The sequence below is a fragment of the Fukomys damarensis genome, unplaced genomic scaffold (assembly GCF_012274545.1).
Source record: "Fukomys damarensis isolate Sample0158 unplaced genomic scaffold, DMR_v1.0_HiC HiC_scaffold_15, whole genome shotgun sequence".
NCBI lineage: Eukaryota > Metazoa > Chordata > Mammalia > Rodentia > Bathyergidae > Fukomys > Fukomys damarensis.
Window position 1 is genome coordinate 5,488,274 of NW_022900927.1, and position 25,437 is coordinate 5,513,710.

The 25,437-nt window shown below is 37.4% G+C and overlaps 1 protein-coding gene across 6 annotated transcripts in view; it reads right to left on the reverse strand.

Annotated features, from left to right (window-relative positions):
- Tex49 (testis expressed 49) overlaps positions 1–25,354 on the reverse strand; it is a 42,659-nt gene extending 17,305 nt beyond the window's left edge. For 2 of the 6 annotated variants that reach the window (XR_004517234.1, XR_004517233.1), the window contains exons 1-2: positions 25,277–25,354; positions 23,304–23,433 (exon numbers count right to left, since the gene is read on the reverse strand). Coding sequence is in view for 3 of the 6 variants with exons in the window: in XM_033763556.1 (XP_033619447.1) it covers positions 15,877–15,955 (79 nt within the window). In the remaining 3 variants the exon portion in view is untranslated. Of the gene's footprint in view, positions 1–3,957; positions 3,987–15,876; positions 15,991–21,517; positions 21,613–23,303; positions 23,434–25,276 lie in introns of those variants that run through there. The other 4 variants (XM_033763557.1, XR_004517235.1, XM_033763558.1 and 1 more) reach the window with 4 other exon arrangements.
- Positions 25,355–25,437: the final 83 nt, after the last annotated feature.

A 25,437-nucleotide genomic window follows, 5' to 3' on the forward strand; every position in this document is an offset into this window, starting at 1 on the left:
CTATATTTATATTGGTTTATGGCTTTTATTTTGTCAGTTTTGTTTTGTTATTATAAAATTAATTATTTTTACTGTTTTCTCCACTTTTAAGCATGGAATTATCTGTATCTTAAAAGTCTGAAAAAGCCAAGGATTTAGCTCGGTGGCACAGTGCCTGCCTGGCAAGCACAAGGTCCTGAGTTTGATCCTTGGTTAAAAAAAAACATAGTTTTAAAAAATTTCTGATCCATATTGTGTGGGTCCTGAGCCCTGCCAATTTTATTTTTTTCCTTTTGCAGAACTAGGAATTGAATCCAAGGGCTCATGCACAGTAGCAAGGCCAGAGCTCTATCACTGAGCTATGTCCCCAGTGTGTGTGTATGTGTGTGTGTGTGTGTGTGTGTGTGTGTGTCTGTCTGTCTGTGTTTGTATGTGTGAATTTTTTTTCCTGAAACACAATATTGCCAAATTGCCCAGACTGGCCTCCAATTTGCCATTGTCATGCCTCAGCCTGTATAGTAGCAGAGATTACATACATGCACTACTGTGCCTGCTAGAAACTTTTTTTTTCCCTTGTGGAACTGTTCAACAGCTGGGTGTGGTGGCAAAAGCCTGTAATCCTAGCACTCTGGAGGACGAGGCAGGAGAAATAAGAGTTCAAGAGCAGCCAGGGCTTTATAATGACACAGTTTCAAAAGCTGTTCAACAAATTTCATTTCCTTTCACTATTGATTTAATGAGGGCTTATACATATTTGTTTTTCTTGTAATATAAATATTTACAAAAAGCTTTAATTTTGATGAAGTCAAATTTATTTTTTTCTTTTGTCATTTGTGTTTTTAATGTCACATCTAATACCTATCCTAAAGTTATAAAAATTAATTTCTATGCTTTCTTCTAAGAATTTTACAGTTTTAGTCTTACATTTATATCTGTAATTCTTTTTAATTTTTTGCATATGAAATATATAGCTCTAATTTCATTCTTTTGCATGTGAATACTTAGTTTTTCTAGAACCATTTATTGAAAAATCTACTCTTTCCTCAAGGAACTCTTTTGGCACATGCACTGAATATCAATTGACCATAAGTGTAAGGGGTTATTAAATTTAAAAAATTTAGTACCTCTTTGTAGTTCATAATGATTACATTCATTGTGAGGATTGGTACATGTACATAAGACATCTTAATTATTATTATTTTTTGAGGGGGGTACCAGGGATCAAACCCAGGATCTTGCGCTTGCAGGTAGTCAATGGCACCACTGAGCTAAATCCCCGGGCCCATCTTAATTCTTTTTATTTTCCCTTTCCATTCTCTTCCACCCATGTTTTTGGAATCTGATTTCTATTTTATTGGTCTATAAGTTAATTTTTTTCTTTTGGTTGAACAAGAGATTGAACCTAGGGTCTCTGCACCAAACTGTATTCCCAGTCTTTTTCCCCTTTTTATTTTGGAGACAGGGTCTCCCTAAATTGCTAAATTGCCCAGGCTGAGCTTGAATTTAGGATCCTCCTGTCTCAGCCTCTTGAAGTGCTGGGATTATAAGTGTGCACTACATGCTTGGCTCATATATCAATTCTTATACCAGTATCATACTTACTATGTCTTGCAGAATATTTCAAAATGAGAATTGTCTTTGTTCAAGATTATCTTGGCTGTTCTTACTTCCTTGCATTTCCATCTGACTTTTAGGATGGCTTGTCAATTTTGTCATGTACCATTATCTTTGGGTGATATTTCAAGAAATGCTAAAAGTCTAAACTGTGTTTGGAATGGGATCTGACATTTCCCTCTACTGTGACTCCTGATTCACATATTGAATTTGATAAATATTTAGGAGTCTCTATCTTGGTCCAGAACAAGGCATTTAAGTTTTTATTAGTAATTAAAATGACCTTGCTTCTTGATGTATCAATGAACATTAAATATGAACATCTCAAAATTACAGATAGCAGTTCTTCTAAAAATTTTTGCATTTACTAGGCTTGCAGAATTAACAATGTATGGTCTCCATTTCCTCTGAAGACATTTTAAGTGTGCCTGTAACACTCCCACTGCTGGTGAGGGCTATTTCTAGCATACCCGCACCCTCTCCTCTTACACTTGAATTGCATGCTTAACTAAGTCTGCTATTATTTTTTCTTCCCAAACAATTTATTCTGGTTTTACTTACAGTAATTTTGTAATTTTGTGAATTATTATTTAAACTAATAAAAATATGTGTGAAAAAGCAATGGTTTCTAAAAAAACTACGTTGAATATTTTGGAAAAATTCAATGAAGATGAGTCATTTAAAGACTAATGTAAACTTTGAGTTAAAGTGGATTAGAGTTAGAATATCACCACTTCACAACTATCACAAAAATAACCAATATATACAAAACCCTTAAGGGATGCTAAAACTAGTGCATTATTGGTGGTTAATAGGATATTTGACTTCTGGGAAGATGATGGAGTGATGAACAGCAGAGAAATAGCCTCTCTGAGATTTGGTGTTCAGTCACTGGAAAACAGCAACATGAGGAAGAAAAGGAGGGAAGTGGGTTCCTGAAACCTAAGGATTTGAAGTAAGAATTGAAGCCAATTGGGAAAGTAAGGAGAGAGGTTTCAAGGAAGAAGGAGGTGGCAAGTGGTGCTTTCTTTCCAAGCCTTGACTCACTGTATGGGAAGGGTGGCTCAAACCTTCAGGTGCACAGTGACTACTGGAGGCCCTAGAGGCTTCCATGGAGAAACACACCAGTGGAATGGAGCAGTGGATGCAGCAGGCTGCAGTGGCAGGTGAGTTATTTGGGTTCAGACTGCCCAAGAGTACAGTTGGCCAGTAGCTGTCTTGAGAGGGGTCTAGTTGAGCTCAGAACTCAGAGCAGCTACAGGATGGCTCCATCAGGGTGAGGTGGAACTGAATTTACGGCAGCAAAAGGTCAAAGAGCCAGTTCAAGCTAGCAGGGAGCTGAGTTCAAACCAGCAGGAGACACATGTAGTGTGCAGGTTGAACAAATTGGGTTCCAGCCTCACAAGCAGAAACCAGCCTGAGCTTCAGAACTAAAGGTGAATGGTATTATCCACTATGCTGCCATAAATATATGACTGGAGTGTTGGGACTCATCAACAAATATCTGGGCCCCTTGTTTCAATTTGTCTACCAGTTATAGCAGAGATATGCCTTGAAGTAGGCAATTTTCTCTTATTTTTTTCATTTCTTGTTTTTGTTTTGTTTTCTATTTTCTTGGTTGTTTGTTCATGTTTTCATATAAGTGTGAACACTGCTTCTAGTATTTTTGTTGCAATTGTTGTTATTGTTTTTATTTCTTCCTTCTCATTTGATTAAAAAAGAAATTCAAAGACTGAAAGTCAAAGGATAGAAAAAAATACTCTATATGTCAGGAACCCAGAAAAAAGCAGGGATAACTATTCTATTTCTAGACAAAATAGATTTCAAGACGAGACTGATTAAAAGAGACAAAGAAGGTCACTACATCCTTATAAAGGGAACAATTCAAGGGGCCAGGGATTTAGCTCATGTCACCACACCTGCCTCACAAGCCCAAGGTCTGTGGTCCTGAGTTCGATCCCTAGTATCACCAAAAAAAAAAAAAAAAAAAGGAACAATCCAAGAGGAAGAGGCAATGATCACAAATATATATGCACCAAATACTAGTGCACCTAGCTATATAAAACAAGTATGTATATATATGTGTGTGTGTGTGTATATATATATATATATATATTCCCCCCCCAATACTGGGGATCAAACTCAGGACCTTGTGCTTGTGAGAAAGGTGTGGTGACACTGGGCTAAATCTCCAGCATAAAACAAATACTAACAGTCATGAAAAATTAAATGAAAACTAACACAATTTGTAATGGAGGACCTCAGCCAGGCGTGGTGGCCCATACCTGTAATCCCAGCACTTGGGAGGCTGAGGCAGGAGGATTGCTGTGAGTTCGAGACCAGCCTGGGCTACATAGTGAGTTTCAGGTCAATCTCAACCACATAGTGAGACCCTGTCTCAAAAAATAAAAAAAAAATTGTAATGGAGGACCTCAATACCACACTGTCACAATAGATCAATTAGGCAAAAAACAACATGGAAATATCAGAACTGAATCAAACTTTTAAACAAATGGACTTAGTAAATGTGTACAGAGTACTGAACTCCACAAAATCAGAATATACATTCTTCTCAGCTGTACAAGGGACATTCTCCAAAATAGACCACATACTAGCTCATAGAACATGCTTAAGTAAATGCAAATGAACTGAAATTATCCCATGCATATTATCAGACCATAGTGCAATGAAATTCGTAATCAACAGCAAAAGACAGCACAAGAACTTCATAAATGTGGTAATTAAATAACACCCTCCTGAACAACTAATGAGTCACAGATGAAATTAAAGAAAACATTAGATCATTTCCACAATTAAATGATAATGCCAATACAATATCCTGGAACTTAAGGGATGCAATGAAAGTAATCATGAGTGAAATGTATAGTGGTGAATTCCCATATCAGAAAAACTGAGAGAGCTCATATAAATAATCTCAAACTTCAAGAAAAAGAGCAAGTCAAGCCCAAAGCTCATACGAGGTAGGAAATTATAAAGATCAGAACAGACATCAATGCAGTGGAGACTAAAAAATAATACTACAAAGAATCAACAAATAAAACCGGGCGTGGTGGCTCACACCTGTAATCCCAGCACTCGGGAGGCAGAGGCAGAAGGATTGCCCTGAGTTCGAAGCCAGCCAGGGCTACATAATGAGTTCAGGGCCAGCCTGAACTACAAAGTGAGACCCTGTCTCAAAAACAAAACAAAACAAAAAAAAAATCAACAAATCACAGAGTTGGTTCTTTGAAAGATTAAATAAAATTGAGAAACCCTTTGTCAACTTCATCAAAAAAAGGAAAGACTCAAATCCATGCAATTAGAAATGAAAAGGGTGAAATCACAACAGATCCTGCAGAAATCCAGAAAGTCATCAATACCTACCTCAAGAACCTTTATTCTAATAAGATGGAAAACAAAGAAGTGGGCAGATTCATATATACCAAAGATTAATCAAGAAGATATAAAAGTTCTAAATAACCCAATATCAGTAAATGAGAGTTTCAATGAAACTTTTTCTTTCTGTACCAGGGATTGAACACAGGACCTGTGTTTGCCAGGCAGGTGCAGTGCCAAGTTATACCCCTGGCAATATCAGTCAATTAAATTGAAAATATAATTAAAAACTTACCAACATAGAAAAGCCCAGGTCCTGATGGTTTCATTGCTGAATTCTACAAGACATTTAGAGAAGACCTAATGCTTTTACTTCTCAAACTCTTTAGTGAATTTGAAAAGGAAGCAATATTCCAAATTCATTCCTAGAAGCAAGCATTATCCTGATACCAAAACCAGAGAAGGATCAAACAAAAAACAGAACTACGGGCCAATATCCCTAATGAACCTAGACACAAAAATCCTCAATAAGATACTGGCAAACAAAATGCAACAAATCATGAAGAAGATTATACATCATGACCAAGCAGGATTCATCACAGGGATGCAGGGATGGTTCAACATATGCAAAGTGTAAATGTAATACATTAACAGAACCAAAGACAAAAAAAAACATGATCATCTCAATAGATGCAGAAAAAGCATTTGACAAAATCCAACACCTATTCATGATAAAAACTCTACAGAAAATTAGAGATGGTCTTTTTTTCTTTCTTTCTTCTTCTTCTTCTTTTTTTTTTGGTACTGGAGATAGAACTCAGGACCTTGAACTTGCAAGGCAGGTGGCATGCCACTGAGCTAAATCCCTGGCCCTAGATGGTCGTTATCTCAAGCTGGTAAAAACCATCAATGATAAACCAACAGCCAATATCATACTAAATGGACAAAAACTGAAGCTTTCACTCTAAAATCAAGAACAGGACAAAGATGTCCACTGTCACCATTGTTAGTAAATATAGTTCTGGAAACATTAGCCAGAGAAATTCCACAAGAGAGAGAAATAAAAGGAATAAGGGTAGGAAAGGAAGAAATTAAATTATCATTATTTATGGATGACATGATACTTTATATAGGAGACCTCATAAACTCTACCAAAGGACTTCTACATTTTTCTTTTTGTACCAGGGATCTAACTCGGGACTTTGAGCTTGTGAGGCAGGCGGCAGCACCGCTGAGCTAAAGACTTCTACATTTAATAACCAAATTCAGTAGCATAGCTGGATACAAAGTTAACACTTAAGAATCAACAGCATTCCTGTACACAAATAAATTCATTGAGAGAGAAATTAGGGAAGCCAATCTTTTATAATAGCATCCAATAAAATGAAATACATAGGAATTAATCTAACGAAGGAAGTCAAAGACCTTTACATTAAAAAACTCTGAAAAAGGAGATCAAAGAGGATATCAGAAAATGGAAGATATCTCTTGTTCTTGAATAGGAAGAACCAAAATAGTCATATTTCCAAAGTTGTTATACAGATTTAATGCAATCTTGATCTAAACTCCAATAGCATTATCTCACAAAATTAGGAAAACTATCCTAAAATTCATTTAGCGCCACAAGAAACCTAGAAAAACAAAAGCAACAAAGGCAAGGCAAGGGGCATCGCAATGTCCAACTTAAAATTATACTACAAAGCTACTGTCATAAAAATGCATGGCACTGGCAAAACAACAGACCTGAGGATCAGTGTAACAGAACAGAAGATGCAAAAAACAACTCCAGACATATTAGCCACCTTATCTTTCACAAAGGACTCAAACACCTTCGCTAGAAGAAAAATAGCCTCTTTAATAAATGTTGCGGGGCCGGGGATTTAGCTCAGCAGTTCAGTGGCCTGCCTTGCAAATGCAAGGACCCGAGTTCAATTCCTGGTACCAAAAAAAAAAAAAAAAAAAAAAAATTGTTGCTGCTGGGAAAACTGGCTTTACACATACCAAAGACTAAAACTATACCCATATCATTCACAAATGCTCTAAACTAAAATCAAAATGGAGGCGTCATCACCCCAGCTTGGACTCAGAGCCACCTCTGCTGTGAGGCCCAGCCCAAACTACGGGCCTCCTCTGGAGCTGCACCGTTTCCAGCGGGCGCCACTGATTGGCTCTGACACAGTTCCAGGAGGGTAGCCATGCAGGCGCCGCTGAGCACCCCCCCCCCGCTATTAGATGCCCTGATTTAGCCAGTCTTTGGACGCACTCTGCAGAGGCATGGTGGGCTATAAAGGGTGGTGATTGATCCTATTATGTTCCTGATTGTATCAATAGGGATAAAGGAGAGGGATTGATTTGATGAGTTGTTTTCTCAATTATGAAAATGAGAATGTCTATAAGTCATTAGAGAATCAAAGACTGGGATGCAACGATATCAGGAAGATTCAATGACCTAGAGATTGAATCAATGGCAACCCAACACCAAAAATAAAGATGAGAAAACACTTAAGCAAGCCACAATAACAGACTTCCAGTCCACCAATGGCAAACAGTAGGGCAAAGGAGGATGAAAAATCAGACAGTGAAGTTCCAGGACACTCAGAACTCACAGTACAGGAAGTAAAAAAACTGATCAATTAAGCTCTAGAAAAATTCAAAACAGAAATTATTTCCCAGATAACCATAGAGATGGTGAGCAAAATGAAAGACATGATTCGAGACTCCAGAACAGGAAACTGACAAAAAAATAGATGAGCTTAGGAACATAATAGAAGCCATGAAGGCCGAGCATAAGAAAGAAATGGAAACAATGAACACCCAACATAGGAAAGAAATGGAATCCATTAAACAGATTCAAATGGATATCCAGGAGATTAAAAACTCTACTGAAAGCATACACAACAGAATAAAAGATTGCGAAGATAGAATCTCAGATATAGAAGATAGGATAGCAGACAGTGACCATGAAAAGAGAGGTCTCTTAAAAACAGTAAGGGAGCACGAGAAATCGATCCAACAACTCCTAGATGATGCAAAGAAGAATAGCATAAGACTGACAGGTATCCATGAAGTACCAGGAGAAAATGCAAATGACTTTAAAAAGCTGTTCAAAGAATTAATGACAGAAAACTTCCCAAACAGAGGGGAAGAATTAGACATATAGATAAGCGAGACGTATAGGACACCAACTAGCCATGATCAAAAAAAAATCTACACCTAGACATATAATAATCAAGATCCCAGAAACCCAACAGAAGAACAAAATACTACAAGCAGTAAGAGAAAAGAAGCAAATCACATGCAAAGGAAATCTCATCAGAATCACAGCAGACTTTTCAACACAAACCCTCACGTCAAGGAGAGCCTGGAGTGAGGTATTTCAAGTCCTAAAAGAAAACAACCTATAACCAAGACTGATGTATCCTGCAAAACTCTCTTTCAAAATGGACAGAGAAATAAGATACTTCCATGACAAAGAACACTTGAGAAACTTCATGAATACTAAACAAGCACTACAAAGAATTTTAAACAATATCCTAGAAAAAGACAACGAAGATCACAACACCAGGAGGCCCAACAGATTAAATCAAATAGCCAACGCAAGAAACTCAAAGGAGAGGATAAAAAATAAAAAGAGTCAACAAAAGGACAATAACGTGACAATAATAAGTCAGTACATATCAGTTATAACTATCAATGTCAATGGCCTAAATACACCAATCAAGAGAAATAGATTGGCAGAATGGATTAAGAAGCAAAATCTAATAATATGTTGTATATAAGAAACACACCTAGTGCCAAAAGAAGCCCACAGACTGAAAGTGAAAGGATGGAAAACAATTCTCTAAGTGACAGGAGCCCAGAAAAAAGCAGGGGTAGCAATCTTATTCACAGACAAAGCAAACTTCAAACCAAAACTGATTAAGAGAGACAAAGAAGGCCACTACATCCTTGTAAAGGGAACAATCCAAGAGGAAGAGATGACAATCATAAACATATATGCACCAAATATAAATGCCCCCAACTATATAAAAATATTAAGTAACATGAAAAACCAAATAACCACTAATACAATTGTAGTGGGGGATCTGAATACTGCACTATCACAAATAGACAGATCATCTAGGCAAAAAATCAACAATGAAAGACTAGAACTGAACCAAGCTTTTGAACGTATGGACTTATTAGATGTCTACAGAGTGTTCCACCCCACAAAAATCAGAATATATATTATTTTCAGCTGCACATGGGTCATTCTCCAAGATAGATCACATACTAGCTCACAAAAGAGGTTTGAATAAATGCAAAAGAAGTGAAGTTATTTCCTGTATATTATCAGATCACAGTGCAGTAAAGCTGGAGATCAATAGCATAAGAAACTGTAGGAACTTCACAAACACATGGAAATTGAACAACACTCTCCTGAACAATCAATGGATCACAGAGGAAATCAAAGAAGAAATCAGACAGTTTTTACAAATAAACGAAAACGCCAATACAACATACAGGAGTCTATGGGAAACAATGAAAGCAGTTCTACATGGAAAATTCATAGCACTGAATGCCCACATTAGGAAAACAGAGCAAGCTCAAATAAACAACCTAATGATGACTCTTAGACTCCTAGAAAAACAAGAGCAAGAAAAACCCAAAGCTCGAACAAGAGAGGAAATTATAAAGATTAGAGCAGAAATCAGTGCAATGGAAACTAAGAAAATGATACCAAAAATAAATGAATCGAAGAATTGGTTTTTTTGAAAGAATAAATAAAATCAATAAACCCTTAGCAAACCTTATCAAAAAAAGGAAAGAAAAGGCTCAGATCCATGCAATCAGGAATGAAAAAGGCAAATTCACAACAGATCCCACAGAAATCCAGAGGATCATTAATACATACTATGAGAACCTGTACTCTAATAAAACAGAAAACACAGAAGAAATGGACAGATTTCTAGATACTTATAAATTACCAAAGTTGAACAAAGAAGATAAAAACATTTTAAACACCCCAATCACAATCAGTGAAATTGAAAATGTAGTTAAAAACTTACCAACAAAGAAAAGCCCAGGTCCTGATGGATTCACTGCTGAATTTCACAAAACATTTAGAGAAGATCTACTGCCATTACTCTTCAGACTTTTCAATGAAATTGAAAGAGAAGCAATACTTCCAAATTCATTCCTGGAAGCAAGTATCACTTTGATTCCCAAACCTGGGAAAGATGTAACTAAAAAAGAAAACTACAGGCCAATCAATCTCCTTAATGAATACAGATGCAAACATCCTCAATAAGATACTAGCAAACAGAATACAGAGTGGTCATACCAAATCCTAACCAAGTCGGATTTATTCCAGGGATGCAAGGATGGTTCAACATACGTAAATCAATAAATATAATACACTATATTAACAAAGTCAAGGACAAGAACCACATGATTCTCTCGATAGATGCAGAAAAAGCATTTGACAAAATTCAACACCCATTCATGATAAAAACTCAGCAAAAAATTGGAATAGATGGTCTATGTCTCAACCTAATAAAGGCTATCTATGAAAAACCAACAGCCAACATCATATTAAATGACCAAAAACTGAAAACCTTCACGTTAAAATCAGGAACAAGACAAGGATGCCCACTATCACCACTCCTTTTAGATATAGTTCTGGAAACATTAGACATAGCAATTAGACAAGAGAAAGAAATTAAAGCAATAAAGATAGGAAAGGAAGAAGTTAAACTGTCATTATTTGCTGATGATATGATACTCTACATTGAAGACCCAAAAAACTCCAGCAACAGACCTCTCAACTTAATTGACACTTTTAGCAGAGTAGCTGGATACAAGGTCAACACCCAAAAATCAATAGCCATCTTGTACACAAAGAACAGACTCACTGAGAAAGAAATTAGGGAAACAATTCCTTTCAAATAGCACCCCCAAAAATGAAGTATCTGGGAATCAATCTAACAAAAGAAGCAAAAGACCTCTACACTGAAAACTACAGCACTCTGAAAAAAGAGCTCGAGGAGGATATGAGAAAATGGAAAGATCTCCCCTGCTCCTGGGTAGGAAGAATCAACATAGTGAAAATGGCTGTACTACCAAAACTGCTACACAGATTCAATGCAATACCAATTGAAATCCCAAAACTATACTTCACAGAACTAGAAAGAAGAATCCAAAAATTCATTTAGAACCATAAGAGACCTAAAATAGCAAAAGCCATCCTAGGCAACAGACACATGGCAGTGGGTATAACAATTACCAATTTGAAACTATACTACAAAGCCACTGTGATAATAACAGCATGGTACTGGCAAGGAAACAGACCTGAGAATCAGTGGAACAGATTGGAGGACACAAAAACAACTCCAGATGCACTCAGCTCCCTCATCTTTGACAAAGGAGCTGACAGTCCCCACTGGAGGAAAGATAGCCTCTTTAACAAATGGTGTTGGAAAAACTGGATCTCAACCTGCAAAAGATTAAAACTAGACCCTTATCTGTCACCATGCACTAAATTAAAATCCAAGTGGATTAAAGATCTACATATAAAGAAAGAAAGCTAAACTTGCTGGAAGATAAGTTAGGCAGAACTCTGGAAGACATGAGCATAGGAAAAGACTTTATGAACAAATCCTCAGTAGCACAGGAACTAGCAGAAAGAATCAACAACTGGGATCTCATCTTATTAAAAAGCTTCTGCACTGCAAAAGAAACCATCAACAGAACTAAGAGACAACCTACAATGTGGGAAAAACTTTTTACCAGCTGCTCCTCAGACAAAGGACTATTATCTAAAATATATAAAGAACTCAAAACAACCAGCCCCCCCAAATATAAAGACCCAATTCTAAAATGGGCATCTGAAATGAACAGACATTCTCAGACAAAGAAATAAAAGCAGCAAGTAAATATATGAAAAAATGCTCCACATCACTGGTCATTTGAGAGATGCAGATGAAAACAACACTGAGATTTCACCTCACCCCACAAAGAATGGCTGCTATGAAGAAATCACACAACAAATGTTGGCGTGGTTGTGGGGAGAAAGGAACCCTTCTCATTTGTTGGTGGGAGTGCAGACTGGTGCAACAACTATGGAAGTCAATATGGAGATAGTTCAAAGAACTGGGATTAGAGGTTCCATTTGACCTAGCCATCCCTCTGTTGGGTATCTTTCCAAAAGAATTAAAAGAATCATACCACAGTGATATATGCACACCCATGTTTATAGCGGCACAGTTTATAATAGCTAAAACTTGGAAACAGCCCATCTGACCATCAGTTGGAAACTGGATAAAGAAGATGTGGTTTTTCTATAAAATGGAATACTACTCAGCCATAAAGAATGAGAAAGTAGATTCATTCATAGGTAAATGGGTACATTTTGAGGATATACTCCTAAGTGAAATAAGTCACACATATGCAAATACCAAATAGTTTCTCTGGTGTGAAAACTAAAATAGTACTCAAGATCCTAACGGGACAATTAGCAATGTGAAATAGGAAGAAAAGAACCATAGGTGTAGGGACAGTGAGAAAGATAGGGAAAGGGGAATAAGGGAAAAGGAAAAACATATGAGAAAATGTAAAAATGGAATTAAAGTGTTTGAAGGTGGGGCGGGGAGGAGGGGGTAAAGGGAGAGTGGGGACAAGTGGAAAAAATGAGAACCAAGACCTGTCATGTAAAAGTACAAGATCCCAGTAATGAATGTAACTGTATTGTCTACCTAGAATGTACCAATAAATTCAATTTAAAATTTAAAAAAATCAAATCAAATCAAAATGGATCTAAATATTAAAACAGAAACACTAAATCTGCTGGAAGATAGACTAGGTAGAACTTTTTTAAAAAATTTAATTTATTGGTACATTCTAGGTAGACAGTACCATTACATTCATTACTGGGATCTTGTACCTTTACATGACAGGTCTTGGTTCTCATTTTTTCCCCTTGTCCCCACCCTCTAGGTAGAACTTTTGAAGATACTAGAATAGGCAAAGACTTTATGATAACATCCCAATCTCTCAGGAACTATCACAAAGAATCAACACTGGGATCTCATGTTATTAAAAAAAATTTTGCACAGGAAAAGAAACTAACGGAGTGAAGAGACAACCCATAGAATGGGAAAAAAAATTTGCCATCTGTTCCTCAGACAAAGGACTAATATCAAGAATATATAATGAACTAAAAATCCAAATTTAAAGATCTAATCCAAAAACGGGCATCTGAAATGGACACTTCTCAGATTAAGAAGTAAAAATGGCAAATAAACATATGAAAAAATGTTCAACATCACCTGTCATTTGAGAGATGCAAATTAAAACAATGCTCAGATTTCATCTCCAGAAAGAATGGCTATTATCATGAAATAGATCAATAACAAACACTGGCAGGGCTGTGGGGAAAAAGGAACCCTTTCTGCACTGTTGGTGGGAATGAAGACTGGTGCAACCACTGTGGAAATCAGTGTGGAGATTCCTTAAAGCTAAAGATTAAATTTGACTCAGGTATCCTACTTCTTCGTATCTTCTCAAAAGCATTTAAAGTATCATACTACAGCAACATATGCACACGCATGTTTATAGCAGCACAGTTTGTAATAACTAAAACTTGGACACAACCCAAATACCCATCAACTGATGAGTGGATAAAGATGTGGTTTTTTAATATGATGAAGTACTACTCTGCCATAAAGGATGAACCTGAGACATTTCTAGCTATGTGGATGCACCTTGAGACCATGCTGTTAAGTGAGATAAAATGGACACACATGTTTAAATAGTTCAATTGTTTCTCTTGTATGAGAAGCTGAAAGTGTAAATAAGTACCAAAATGTATAATAGATATTGAGAAATGGGAGGAAAATGTTCAAATGAGAAAGGGAACAAGGGAAGGGGAGGGGAAAAAGAAAGAAGGGACAAGAAAAATGAGAATAGGAAGTAAAAATGGGAAAAAAGCTTTAGTAATAGAGAGGAAGGGTTGAAGGAAGAAGGGAAATAGGAAAAAAAAAGAAGTAAGACACATCATGTACAGGTACAAATTCCCTATGATGAATGCTATCATTATGTATATCTAAAATGTACCAGGGACAGGGATTTAGCTCAGGGGCTGGGGACTTAGCTCAGTGGCACTGTGCCTGCCTTGCAAGCACAAGGTCCCAAGTTCGATCTCCGGTACCAAAAAATGAAAATATAAATAAATAAATGTATCAATAAAGGTTTGCTTCCAAAAGACACACACACACACACACACACACACACACACACACACACACACACACACACAGGATGTTCTCAATACTCCCTTCTCCTGTCCTTGTGCTAGCATGTTAACAGATCATCAAATATCCAGAAATTATAGGATACTCCCTGGGAAAATTGTAGAGATTGAGAGAAAGCTTCTAGTAAAGCCCACAATGGTCAAATCTCCCAATAAGCTTTTTTTTCCAATAAGCTTTTAACTGGCTTGTTTTTGTTCTTAGAACAAAGAGCCAAGGATCACCAGTTATTTGAGGACAGTAATTAGTGAGAAAAACAAAGACCAAAATAAACTCATAGGAAAGAGGTCCCAGAGAAAGCCGAACTAATTCAGGAAACAGAAAAGAATTTCAAATAAAGTATAATATCTATGGAGAAACGAGGAAAAAAAAAAACATGAAAAAAGAAAACCAGGCCAAGGATTCAACTCAGTGGTGCATGCCTGCCTTGCAAGTGCAAGGTCCTGAGTTCAGTCCCCTGTACCAGGAAAAAAAAAAAAAAAAAAAAAAAGAAAAAAAAAAAAAAAAAAGAAAGGAAAAAAAAAGAAAACCAGAGGTGCTGGACATGGTGGCACATGCCTGTAATCCAGTACTTGTGAGGCTGAGGCAGGAGGATTGCTATGAGTTTGAGGCATCCAAGGCTACATAGCAAGACCTTCTCTCAGAATACAAAACAAACCAAACCACACACACACACACACACACACACACACACACACAGAAGCAAAAACAATGGAAATTAAAATATACAGTAGTCCCCTTATACTTGATTTGCTTTATTTTGCACTTTCACTTATTTGTGACCAACTATAGTCTGAAAACATTACATGGAAAGTTCCAGAAAAAAACTCTAGATGTTAAATAACTTTATACTATGCTGATATAATCATTCTACTTTATTAATAGTTATTATTATTTTTAGAAGTACTGGGGATTGAATCCAGGGCCTTTGCATTAAGCTACATCCCCAGTCCTTCATTATTTTATTTAAGAGAAAGTATTACTAAGTTGCTAAATTACCCAGGCTGGGCTAGAATTTAGCATCCTCCTGCCTCATCCTCCTAGAATGCTAGACTTACAGGTATGTGCCACTATGATTCAGTTATTATTGTTAACCTTTTTGGTCAAGGACTTCCTCATTTGTAGCTGAATTATAATCCATTGCTTAATTTAATCATGTCCTATATGTACTTTTTGTTTGTATATGTCTTCATCAGATAGCCACTTTATAACAGAAGCCTTTTTTCTATCCATTTTGTAACACTGTTTATAAACATAGAACCTGGCACACAGCTGATGCTTAATAAACTTTGGCTAAATGAGCAAATGAATGAATAAGAATACATTTATTTGGTTGAAAAAGTGTGTATCTTACACAGAATATTAAATAACAGGAGGGCCAGGCATGGTGGCACACCCTGGAAATGCCAGCACTTGATAGACTGAGGCAGGAAAACTGCCATGAGTTTGAGGCTAGCCTGGACTACACAGTGAGGCCGTCTCAAAAAACCAAAAATGAATGAATGATTGAATAAATGACAGAAGAATGAAGTTGAATATACTGGTGTCTCTTCTCCATAGTTTTAACTAGGGCAATTATTGACCTTGGTGGATAAATCTCTAACCCGTGGGAGGAAAGGAAATGGCTAGTAAGTGGATAAGAAAAATATATTTCCCTTACTTGTTATTTCAGTTGCATCCTTTTTTTTGTTCTGGAAGGAATTTTGATATCCCAATAAGTATAAGTTGAAGAAGGCCATCTCAGCTTCTCCCTATCCTCTTCTGGAATGTCTAGGTTAGACAGTGTTTTTGTAACCATAGTAATGCTCTCAAGAATTAACATCACTGCCTTTATCCAAGGAGGCCCAGGATTTATGAGTTCATAGTGGAACTGGCGAACGGGTTAAATCATTTCCAGAAATGGAGGAATGAAGTGTCAGTAATTTTCTTCCCCCAGTCTCATACTGTAAGCTTCAGAAATCGAGAAGAAAGAGGATTAACCTGGACTCAAATATCAGTTTTCCCATATGCCAGGTATTCGACTTTGCCTAGATTTTTCATTTATTTATTTAGTTAGTTTTGGTACTGAGGATTTCACTAGGGTCCTTGCACTTGCAAGGCAGGGGGCAGCACCACTGAGCTAAATCCCCGGCCTTTGCCTAGATTTGTTTTGTTTTTGTTTTTTGAGACATGTTCTCACTATGTAGTTCAGGCTGGCATTTAACTCACTATGTTGCCCAGGCTGTCCTTGAACTCACAGTGATCCTCCTGAATGCTGGGGTTATAGGCATGTGCCACCATGCCTGGTTTAAGATTACCTAGATTAACTCTGTTTTTAGTTTTTTACTTAAAAAAATGGCAATGACATTATTTCATAGTTATGAGAATTAAAGAATTACACAAACTTTCTCAGAGGTGTTCAGCACATAATGGAATCTGAAAGATGATACTTCATATGAATATTAGCAGTGTGCCAATCAATGCTGACTTTTGAGAGCTTGTCAAATTTCATTATTTTGTGAGTTGTTTAATCACTAAAAAATAAATTATCAAAACTTAAGATTGATCACTATGTTCAGAACAACGGCAATCATATTAAAATACTAAAAACTCATTGCTTTCTAATTATTTTATTACTATTTACAATCATTATTTTATTGTATCCAGATATTGATTTTTTAAAATCCTTTTTCATTTTTAGCAGTGCTGGAGATCAAACCAAGACTTTTTACACATTAGACAAACAAATTCACTACCCCTGACCTATATTCCTAGCCCTCTTTTTTTTATTTGGGAACATGTTGACTTATTTTTTTTTTTTCTTCTTCTTTGTTTAAAGTCTTAGGGATTGTTAAGTTGTCCAGGATGTTTGTTTGTTTTTTGAGACAGGGTCTTGCTAAGTCTCTAAGTTGCTCAGACCAGGCTTGAATTTGAGGTTCTCCTGTCTCAGCCTTCAGGAGTACTGTGATTATAAGCAGCATGCACCACCATGACCAGCTCAGCTGATATATTTTCAAGTCACATGATTCTTTTCTTAGTCATGACCAGTCCACTGATCTGTATCTGCTCTAGGGTCACTAATCATGTCTTTCATTATGGTCACCATCTCTGTAGTTATCTGAGAGATTATTTCTGATTTGACTTTTGTCTAGAGCCTCAATTCATCTGCTTTGTTACTTCCTGTTACCACTTCAGAAAATCCAAGTGGGCAGTTTTCAACTTGTCCTACCTGATTGCCCCCTGGGTTTTCCTTTGGTGAGCTAGAAGTCTGGGCTTACATCTTGCTTAACTGTCTTCTCATTTTCTATTTTGTTTTTTAGTTTAATTCCTGGGTTGATGCTTATAAATTGCTTATGGCAGGTAGTTTTACTGCTTATATGGAGAACCCTTAGGAAATGACTACTTCTCAGAGGCATCTCCCAGGCTTTTGGGTTTTGAATCTATTGCAAGATCCTATCTCTTCAATTTATTGGGGATGAGAAGTTGCTACCTATTTGGCTTAGTCCTGGTTCTCTGGCACTGGCCTATAGTATTGTTTTTGACTCTTAGGCAATCTCAATCTTGGCATACCAGGAAGAACAACTGATTAGAATCATTATGTCACCTTGGTTAAAGTAGTACAATCAGCAATAAATAATAGCATCAAATACAGCCTAGAAGACAACAAATGGTGGGAACTACCAATTTGCCACCTTTAACCATGTGAACTGTATTTGTGGTTATATAACAAAATCTAAAACCAGAAAATTGTATACAGTAAGTAAATATGCCCTCAGTATAGTGATTTTACCCTCAGGGAAAAATTTTTTTAAAGAGGTTAGGAAGAAAAAAATAGAGAAACAGGGCTGGGGATTTAGCTCAGTGGTTCTGCTGCAGCTTTGCAAGCGCAAGGTCCTAAGTTTGACCCCTGGTACCAATAAAAAAAAAAAAGAGAGAGAGAGAAACAGAAGAGGAAAATATTAGAAGCAAGGCTGGAGGAAAAAGGAAGATTATGTGAACTTTGGGAAATGTGAAGAAGAGGGAAAGAGAGAAGGAGAAAATAAAAAGAACAGAAGAGAACAACAACAATAACAAACTAGAAACAATGTTCACATTCATAAAAACAAGATCAAGAGAAAACAAAATGAAAAAGAAAAGAAAAGAAAAGAAAAGAAAAGAAAAGAAAAGAAAAAAGTCCACTTCAGGGCATATCTCTGCTATCACTGGTAGACAAGAGTGGACAGACAGAGCCCAGATCTGGGTTGATGAATCCCAACAAGCCTGCCATATACTTGCAGCAGGGTAGGGGATAATCCTTGTAAGCCTGCATTTTTAGTTCCACTGAAGTTTAGTTTGGTTTCTGGCTGTGAGGCTTGAACCCAATTTGTTCAGTTTGCAACACTCTGTGTGCCTCCTGCCAGCTTGAACTCAGCTCCCTGACTTCCTGCTGATTTGAACTCCATGTTCTGCCTTACCCTGACACTGGGAGCCAACCCACAGCTGCTCTAAGTTCTGAGCTCAGTTGGCTCCTCATCGAGATGGCTACTGGCCCTGTCCTGGGGGCATGTGTGTGTGTGTGTGTGTGTGTGTGTGTGTGTGTGTGTGAACGTGAATAACTCACCAGCCACTGCAGTCGGCTGTGTCACTGCACCATTCCACTGGTGCATTTCTCTGTAGAGACTCTGGGGATACTAGCACTCACCATCTGTCAGCAGGTTTGAGCTGCCCCTCCCATGCAATGAGTCGCGGCTCAGGGAGAAAGTGCCACTTGCCACCTCCTTGTGCATTGAGGTCTCTGTCTCTGCTCTGGCTTCAGATCCCTGCTAGGTCCCAAGGACCCACTTCCCTTCTCTTCTTCCTGTTCCAGAAGCTGGACACTAAACCTCAGAGGGGCTGTTTACCACTCTGCCTTCTTTCCAGAAGTCTGACCACTCTACTGATGAGTCCACCAAAGGTATTCCTTTTGATGCAGAGATTTTGATCTCTGGGCTTTTCCTTTGATTCTTAGTTTTCATTCCTCTGCTTACACTGCCCATCTGTTCTTGCATGTTGTTCATTTTTTTCCATTAAGAGTCTTCAACATATTAATTCTTTTAAATCCTGAGTTTGTTAATTCTGTCATGTGTGTTTGGTTCTGGTGCTTGTTCTGTTTCTATGGGGTGTATTTTTTGCCTGCCTTTTAGCATGCCTTGTAATTCTTTTTTATTGAAATTGGACAACATAATAGATAGGGCTTAGGTTTTGTGTTTATATGGTTGGGATTAGGCTGGTTTACTGTTTGCTATTGCTATAGGTGTCAGGCTAAAATTGCCCAGATGTCCTTGTTTTGTCTCTCTTGCTTTTTGATTTTTCCTTAGATATTCCTTCTTAAATATAAGGGTCTTGACTTTGCAGTTCTAAAGGAGGCTGCAGTTGGTTATTTCCTTTTTCCTACATTTGTTAGGCTCTGGCAAAGCTGAATTCTCTAAATATTTTCCCTTGAGAACATGCCTTTATCATGATCTGAATGCTCTGGGTGTTATTTCAAAAAAGGGTACTTTTTTCCTGTCTCTGCTGGAAGCACAAGAGGATTTTTTTTCTCAAGTCTTCACAGTGAGAATCTGGTGGGACTCCTGGAGATAAATTCTCAAAAATGTAAAAGAACCCTTAAAAATGTGCCTTCAAGAATTTTTAAAAATCTCTTAGCCGGGTGTGGTGGTGTACACCTAAAATCTCAGCACTAGGGAGCTGAGGTAGGGGGACTGTGGGATTTGAGGCCAGCCTGGGCTACACAGTGAGTTCAAGGCCAGCCTAAATTAAATAGACCCTGTATCAAAAACAAACAAACATCTCTTAAACTAGTCCATTTATAGTCTCCAGAAATTAGTCAATTGTTTTTCTTAGTATTTCTACCATTTGCTAGTTCCTGCTATATTTTTTGCTCTCATTAAGTCATGACTTTCTGTTTTGTTATGCTGATTTCACTTAGTAGGACCTTGTCTCTCTGTTTTTCATGGTAGGGGTTTGCTCTATGACTTCAATTCTCTGATGGGTATAAGAAGGGTTGTTAAATTTCAGTTTGCTTGGCTTTGTTCTTGTTGTTTGGCTAGAACCCAGGAACTTGTGCATGCTAGGCAAGTACTCAATCACCGAGCTATGTCCTCAGTCTAGGTGTGATGACTTCTTTTTTTTTTTGGTACTGGGGATCAAACTCGGGTCCTTGCGCTTCGGAGGCAGGCAGCAGAACCACTGAGCTAAATCCCTGGCCCTACGTGTGATGATTTCTAAGTTGTTTGCATATCAGATTGGAAACTGGAAGGTCTCATCAATTGTATTTGTCTAGTGAAACTATTATGTGATGGTGTGCATCTCTTCTCAATTTAATAATCAAGGGTATCATACTAGTAGCTTGAAAATTAGCCATGGTGGGGATTGGGGTTTTGGCTCAGTGGTTCTGCCACCTTCATCGTAAGCGCAAGTGTGAGGATTCAATCCCCAGTACCAAGAAAAAAATTAAGGACTCCTGATTAATACTTGAAAGATTAAAAAAAAAATATATTAGTCATGGTGGAAGAATTTACACCCTAAAAACTGGTAAATGTTGAATAAAACTGGATTTATCCATTTTGTTGATTGTCCATTCCTAAGAAGTAGAAAAAATGTTAATAATGCAGATTAAAAGTGTATCATACATATAGATATTACACTGTCAATAGCACAAAAAAAGTAGAAATATTCTTCCAATGTTCAAAAACTGTTATCAAATTCAGCAAAGATGTTGCTCAGGCCATTGACAAATGAGTGAAGTTCTAACCTAAGTTTCATTGTTTCGCTTTCATCTTACTAATGCAAATGAAAAATATCAACCAGCATTAAAAAATATACTCATAGCCAGGTGTGGTGGTACATGCCTGTAATCCCAGCACTCAGGAGGCTGAGGCAGGAGGATCGCTGTGAGTTCAAGACCAGCCTGGGCTACAAAGTGAGTTCCAGGTCAGTCTCAACTACATAGCGAGACCCTGTTTCAAAAAATACACACCCCCCCCCCCCCGCAAAAAGAAGAAAAAATACTCATAGCTGGGCGTGGTTCCTGTAATCTCAGCAATTAGGAGGCTGAGGCAGGAGGATCACAAGTTTGAGTCCAGCCTGAGCAACTTAATACAGAGAGATCCTGTCTTCAAATTAAATAAAGAGCTGGAGATGTAGAAATGTGAAGGAGTGTTCAATCCCCAATACTATAATCAGATATACACACAAACACACACACACACACACACACACACACACACACACACTCTCTCTCTCTCTCTCTCTCTCTCTCTCGCTCTACTGTAAAAGAAAAAGACCAAAAAAGCTACACTCACTTGTCAAATCCAACAGTAAGTTGGTTTCTGATTCAAGAATGTGGCAAAAAGTTGGATGTGGCATCACATGGCTGTAGCTCTAGCACTCCAAGAGACTGAGGCAGGAGAATGACAAGTTCAAGCCCAGCTTAGTAAGACCCTGTCTCAAAATAAAAAAGGCCTGGAGTGTGGGGGCAGGGATTTAGCTCAGTTGCACAACACTTGCCTTGCAAGTGTAAGGTCCTGAGTTCAGTCCCAGGAATGGGCAAGGGGAAGGGCCTGGGGATGTAGCTCGATGTGAAGGCCCTGGGTTGAATCCCAATACTACACAAAAAAGTTTGGCCAAGTTCAAAGAAAGTACTTGCTATAGAAAATTTACAATAAAACAATTACATATTTTATTTTATATAAATTGTGTGCTATACATATTTTATAAGAGCAAAGTTTACAATAAACTGATGTACATCAACACATGCATACATTTTTTTCTTCTGGAAATCTGATTGTTAATGTGACTGCCAAACATACAACATGGCCAATTTCAACTTGACGTGGAATTCAGGAGTATCATGAAAGGCACATTGTTTTTCTAAAATTTTTTTTGATGGTAAGAAAATGTAACATTTTATGTAAATGATAATATTGGCTCCAACATGGAAGAAAAATTATGCACTTCATATAATATACATTTACAGTGGGACACATGCAGGTATCCTGTCAGGGTATGAAAAACATTTGCCAATCTGCAAGTTGAGTGAAAACAACTGAACTTTGAGAACAAAAGCACATGTTCACAAGTCTCTGAAAATATACCTTAATATAAAATATAACATCCAATTAAAAAAATCTCTTGTTACACAGAAGAGTATATGTATCAAGAAGTTAAATCAAAGCTAGTGGAAAAATCCTAACAATTAACAAAAAACAAGAAACAAAATTTATTTTTTCAGTGGCTTATAACTCCCAATTGTAGAAACAAAACAAACTACATAAATACTAGCCCTACTTTAGCCCTACTTGGAGGTGAAAAATACATTTAAATTCACCTTGTTTAATTAAAAGACATATATTAAGCTCAAAGACAGTTGCTTAAACATATAATTACATCAAATCAATATTTACTTTTTTAGTGAACACTACAGACACATAATCTAGAGATTTATAAGTGCTTTACTGAAAAAGAACCCCACTATGTTTATAAGTTAGGCTATCTCTACCTGGGAGTTATTTCCTGGAAAATTTACTAAGAAATAATTGACACTAAACTTTTCATTATTACTTATTTGTATAGGTCTCTGCTATAACAGAAATTGCTGCAAGATTTTCAAAATAGGCTGACATAGTTTCTCCCCAGTATGAATTCTTTCATGTATTTGATGATACTTATGTATATCAAAAGCTTTCCCACATTACTTACATATATATGGTTTCTCCCAGATGTCAGTACTTTTATGTCTACAAAATGAATAGTAGCAAATCCTTTTCCACACTGCTTACATATATATAGGGTTGCTCCCTAGTGTGAATGTATTTGACATTGTGTCTACTGAATGCTTTTCCATATTGCTTACATTCATAGGGTTACCCTCCAATGTGAGTTTTTATGTATACAAAATGAAATTAGCAGCAAATCCTTTCCCACACTGTTTACTCACATAGGATTTCTCACTAGTGTGACTTGTCTCATGTATCTGTTACTGGCTATGTCTGAATGCTTTCCCACGTTGCTAGGGTTTCCCCCTAGTGTGAATTTCTTTCATGTCTTTGACAATAGCTGTGTATTGAATGCTTTTCCCACATTACTTACATACATAAGAGTTTCTTCCCAGTGTGAATTCTTTCAGGTCTGTGAGTAATTTCAACCTTTCTGAACTTCAATTTCCACTGGGTCAAATGGAGCTCCTACTGATTGTAGGCACTGTACAGCAGAGGAGGACCTGAAATGTAAAGAAACATTTCTGAGGATGAATTAGAATCACATACATTGTTAGAAATGACAAAACCAGGGCTGGGGATTTAGCTCAGTGGCACTGTGCCTGCCTGGCAAGTGCAAGGTCCTGAGTTCAATCCCTGATACTGCAAAACCCAAAAATAACAGAAATGACAAAACCTGAAATATTAAAAACACAAGACAATTCCAATATCCAAATGTAATCAAGGTAAGCTGAGAGTAGTTCCAGAAAACAAAGAATATAGTTTGCTAGAATGGCAACAATAGTGGAATTATGTCTGACTTTATAATTGACACCTGGGGCTACAGATGTGGCTCACTTTTGCTATACAGCGTGAGGCCCCGGGTTCAATTCTCAACACAAAAACAAATGAAAAAAAAAAAAACTACACTTAGCATAGGATGTGGTGGCACACACCCATAATCCTAGGATTTGGGAGGCTGAGGCAGGAGGATTGCCAGGAGTTCAAGGACTAGATAATGAATTCTATGCCAGCCTTAACTACATAGGGGGACCGTTTTAAAACAAAAACAAAACAAATCCCTACACTTATTAGCTGTGTACTGTAGGGCAAACTATATAATCTCCTCTAGTCTGTTTCTGTATTGCAGGATGCTGTGAACATTTGTCAAAAACCTACTATTTACTAGGGCCAGATCTGTACTTTTGTATCCCTAACACAGAGAGATTCAAAAATGAAGGCATTGACCTTGTCTTCAATTTCAGTACAATGTAAACACACACACACACACACTTTGATAATTTTGATGTTTAAGTATATCAGGAACTAATATAAGTGCTTGCTACTCATTAAATTTTCACTTGTTTTACTTCAAATTTAAAATATTCAATTTCCAATTTCAGTACAATGTAAACACACACACACACACACACACTTTGATAATTTTGATGTTTAAGTATATCAGGAACTAATATAAGTGCTTGCTACTCATTAAATTTTCACTTGTTTTACTTCAAATTTAAAATATAGATACTAATAAGCAGGTACATCTTATAGAAGAGGCTCATAGACATCTTGCCCAGAATCTAACAGCTATTAGATGATGGAGTCAAGTTACATTTTTTCCTTTCTGGTACTGGGGATTGAACTCGGGGCTTTTTCACTGAGATACATCCCCTGCCCTTTTAAAATTATTGTTATTTTTGAGAACGGATCCTGCCACATCACTAATTTCCCTAGGGTGAGCTAGAATTTGCAATCCTACTTTAGCATTCCAGATTGCTGGGATTACAGGAAGGCCTGGTTTGGAGCTGGGATATAATGTGACAGAGTCTTGAATTCACAAATTTTGCAAGTGAGAGATGGCGGTAGCAACTTTTCACACTTAGCAAGTAGCTTTAGTTCACCCATCCTCAAACAGGGATTAAAATATTATTACCTCTTGCAGGGTATGGTGGCACGTGCCTGCAATCCTAGCAGTCTGGGAAGCTCCTGGCAGATTTGAGCCCAGCCTAAGCAATTCTAGCGAGACTTCATCTCATACCCACTCCCCAAGATATACAGTAGCTCAGTGAGGAAAGCCCTGGGTCCAATTTCCAATACCGAAAAATAAAATTTCTTCTTGAATTTGTATCGATTAAATAGAACTGTGTATTGAGTCGTTATTATGTAGCTTGGGACATGTTAAGCATTAGATTAACTTCATTCCTTTAAATTTGATCTTTATACCGAAATATGGGAAGGGCTCTGTTTACAAATCGCAGAGCGACTTTTCAAATGGGTTGTAATACTTGACACTGTTGCTTTGTTTCGATATAAAACAGGGTCACTGTCTTTAATTACTCTTCAGTTTTATGAAAGCCTCACCTACGTCCTCTAACAAGCTCTCGGCTGCCTTCGTTTTACATCGCTGTTTCCACCACAAACCGAGTTCTCTCAGGAACCACCGAGCGGCGCTTGAGCGTGCGCCTCGCGAGTTTACTACCGTCTCCTCGCCGCTCAGTCAGGGCGCCAACGCTCAGCCCAAT